Source organism: Arachis ipaensis, chromosome B07, assembly GCF_000816755.2.
Source record: "Arachis ipaensis cultivar K30076 chromosome B07, Araip1.1, whole genome shotgun sequence".
NCBI lineage: Eukaryota > Viridiplantae > Streptophyta > Magnoliopsida > Fabales > Fabaceae > Arachis > Arachis ipaensis.
The window spans coordinates 101,024,970-101,028,542 of NC_029791.2; the positions used below are offsets into that span (position 1 = coordinate 101,024,970).

The 3,573-nt window shown below is 32.4% G+C and overlaps 1 protein-coding gene across 1 annotated transcript in view; it reads left to right on the top strand.

Moving 5' to 3' along the window:
• The window catches only part of LOC107609842, a 4,220-nt gene extending 647 nt beyond the window's left edge, over positions 1-3,573 (top strand). Inside the window, exons 2-4 of the mRNA XM_016311888.2 lie at positions 2,653-2,755; positions 2,942-3,103; positions 3,281-3,573. Of these exons, the coding sequence (XP_016167374.1) occupies positions 2,653-2,755; positions 2,942-3,103; positions 3,281-3,448 (433 nt within the window). The 3' untranslated portion in view covers positions 3,449-3,573. The remainder of the gene's footprint in view (positions 1-2,652; positions 2,756-2,941; positions 3,104-3,280) is intronic.

The following is a 3,573-nucleotide window of genomic DNA, read 5'->3' on the forward strand; positions in this document are numbered from 1 at the left end:
AATTTTTTATTTTTAAGATGTTAAAACAATAAAGATATATTCATTTTGTTTAGATTAGCAGTGAAAAGTTCAACCCTTGCACCGAGTACAAAGTTTTAGTATAAGTAATTAAATTTAATCCTTTTTAGTATTGTCATCAAAGACGAAATTCAACCACATACAACAACAACAATAACAAAGCCTTGTCCCACTAGGTGGGGTCGACTACATAAATCAAACAATGTCATTATGCTCTGTCATATATCATATTTACAGAGAGATCGTTTACATGTAGATCTTGTTTGACCATCTCATGGACGGTCTTCTTAGATCTTCCTTTACTTTTCACCCCTTATCCATCTTCCATCTCATCCACCCTCCTGATTGGGTGTTCTGTCAGTCTTCTTCTCACATGTCCAAATCACCTGAAACGCGATTCAACTATCTTTTCCACAATGGGTGCTACTCCAACTCTCTCCCTTTTATCTTCGTTCCTTATTTTATCCAATCGCGTATGACCACTCATCCATCTCAACATCTTCATCTCTGCCACACTCAACTTAATTATGTTCGTGCTCTCCTTTGGCTGCCCAACATTCCGTACCATAAAGCATAGCCGGTCTTATAGCAGTGCGATAGAATTTACCTTTAAGTTTTAAAGGCACTTTTTTGTCGCATATAAAACCAGATGCACTCCGCCATTTTGACCAATATGCTTGGATCCTATGATTTACATTCTGTTAAATCTCTCCATTATCATGTATGATGTACCCAAGATACTTAAAACTTTTAACTTTTGGTAGGATGTTTTCTCCAATCTTCACCTCAATATTAGGATTTTCTCTTCTCAAACTGAACTTACATTCCATATATTCCGTCTTGCTACGGTTTATGCATAGATCATACACTTCTCTAGAGCTTCTCTCCATAACTCCAACTTCTTATTTAGGTCTTCTCTTGACTCTCCCATAAAGACGATATCATCGGCAAAAAGCATGCACCATGACACAGGCTCTTGGATGTGCTCTGTGAGTACTTCCAAGACTAATGTGAAAAGATATGGGTTTAAGGATGATCCCTGGTGTAATCTTATACCAATAGAAAATTCCTCTCTCACACCACCTTGAGTATTCACACTAGTTGTGGCCCCATCATACATGTCTTTAATTGCACGAATATATGCGATCCTTACTCTCCTCTTTTCTAAAACCTTCCATAAAACCTCCCTTGGCACCATATCGTTCGCTTTTTCCAAATCAATAAACACCATATGTAGATCCTTTTTATTACTACGATATCTCTCCATCATCCTTCTTAACAGGTATATCGCTTCGGTTGTGGATCTGCCTGGCATAAATCCAAATTGGTTCTGTGTTACTTGTGTCTCTTTTCTCAACCTCCGTTCTATCACCATTTTTCATAACTTCATGGTATGGCTCATTAGCTTGATCCCTCTATAGTTTTCGCAACTTTGTATATCCCCTTATTCTTGTAGATAGGTATCAATGTGCTTTTTCTCTACTCATCAGGCTTCTTCTTTGACCTTAAAATCTCATTAAAAAGCTTGGTTAACCAGTTGATGCCTTTCTCTCCAAGACCCTTCCATACCTCAATCAAAATATTATCAGGTCCTACTGCTCTGCCATTTTTCATTTACTTTAGAGCCTCTTTTACCTCAAAATCTCGAATTCTAAAATAAATTAAACCATAAACATAAAATTAATAAGTAAATAAATAAAACACAAAATTAAATCATCCCTCAAATGTAATATGTTGTTTCAAATTTTTTTTATTGTGCTCTTCCATTATCTCTACGGCATAAAAAGTCAATATACTTATTTCTCCTACTTTATTTATTTATAATCTTCAATTGTTACCTTTGATTCTCATTCTTTTCTTGACTTGTATTTATTTAGATATATTCATATTTTCTTCATTTATTGAATAATTAATTGGTTCACTTATTTATTTTGGTAATATCATTCCTCATAGGCAAAATAATTTGACTATTACCCATTCACTTCCTCTTTTTCTCTATTTTTTCCAAGTCCATTATAGGATCTGTATGTAAATTGATTTCAAAGAGAGGGTTTACTTTGGACACATAATAATAAATAGGAGCTTTTTAACAAAGAAAGGATGGGTAAATTTTTTTTTTGGTGACCGAAAGGATGGGTAAATGATATCCTAGGTATTATTTTGTGAAATTCTGATTTCCAAAATATTATAACTTAGTTTGGTAAAAATTTTAGAAAAATTAAAAAATTTAATATAATTTTATACATTAATTAATATTTAAATTTAATTCTTACATTAATATTTATTATAATATTTTTAAATTTTAAAAATTATTTTACTAAATATATTTATTATTATTTATATTTTTTAAAAATTATTTTTAATTTAATTTATCAAATACAAATATTACAATTTTTAAAAAATTAACTTTTAAAAATTAATTTTTATAAATTACTTTTAATATAAACAACCTTTAAAAAACAAAAAGTTTCACAAACTGTGCTTATATCGTATCATTGGTATTTATTAAGCGGTTGGTTTTGTCTAGTTGTGCCACATGGAGTAGATGATATAAAACCATTGAATTATATATCTCTTTTGTCAGTTTTGTGTATCGGTATATTATAGATTTCTTTTTTATTTTGAAAATTGCAGTTACCATGACAATGCTTATGTTGCGTCTCGTGCTTTGCACATTGTGAATAGATTGAATTCATCGGCAACATTCCCCTTGTTGGAATGGTTCTTCAAGCATCAGGTTAGTATTTGTATTCTCAATCCTTGTTTTAGCTATTAATTAATCAGTAATCATTAGACACTAGACATTGACCTAATTATGCTTTCAGCTTTTGCCTTGTTTGGATGTAAGATCAGCCTTATTGATGCTTATATATTGTTCAAGTTTCTTGCTTAATTACCAATTCTGCTGGATATGATTTATCAGGAGAAATTCTACAATGCTCCAACGAAGAACTTGTCTAGGGCTTCTATTGTGGAGAAGATAGTGAATTCTGCAGCAAAAGTAGCTGGCAGCTCTTATCATACTGCCATAAAGAATGGATTCAATGACACCCAAAGTGATTACCAAACTAGAGTTTCTTTCAAGGTAAGAGTAAATCCCCTATTCAATTCCATCTTATAACAATTCACAGCTCGAATTTTATTAATTATTTGAATACTTGATTAAACTCGTTCATAAAGTTTACCCTTAAATCAAATATAATCCATCATTTTTCATGCTATATTGATACCAAATTTAATTTCTTCCTTGAAAAAAAAGCAGTATTCAACTTCGAGAGGGGTGTATGGAACGCCTTTCTTCTATGTGAATGGATTCTTGTTGCCTGATACTGGATCCGCCGTTGATTACAACGCATGGAGGAAGGTCATTGATCCATTGGTTGGTGCAAAGAGTGTAAAAAATGAAGAATCCCTTCACTACTTCTTGTAAAAGTTGTATGCGCTTGCTGAGTGCCAAGAATAGCGTCTATGCGTCATATTGGAAGTAAACTTCACTTTTTATGAATAACAACCATAAGGGTAATGATGAATTGATGATGCTGTGTGCCTGTGACA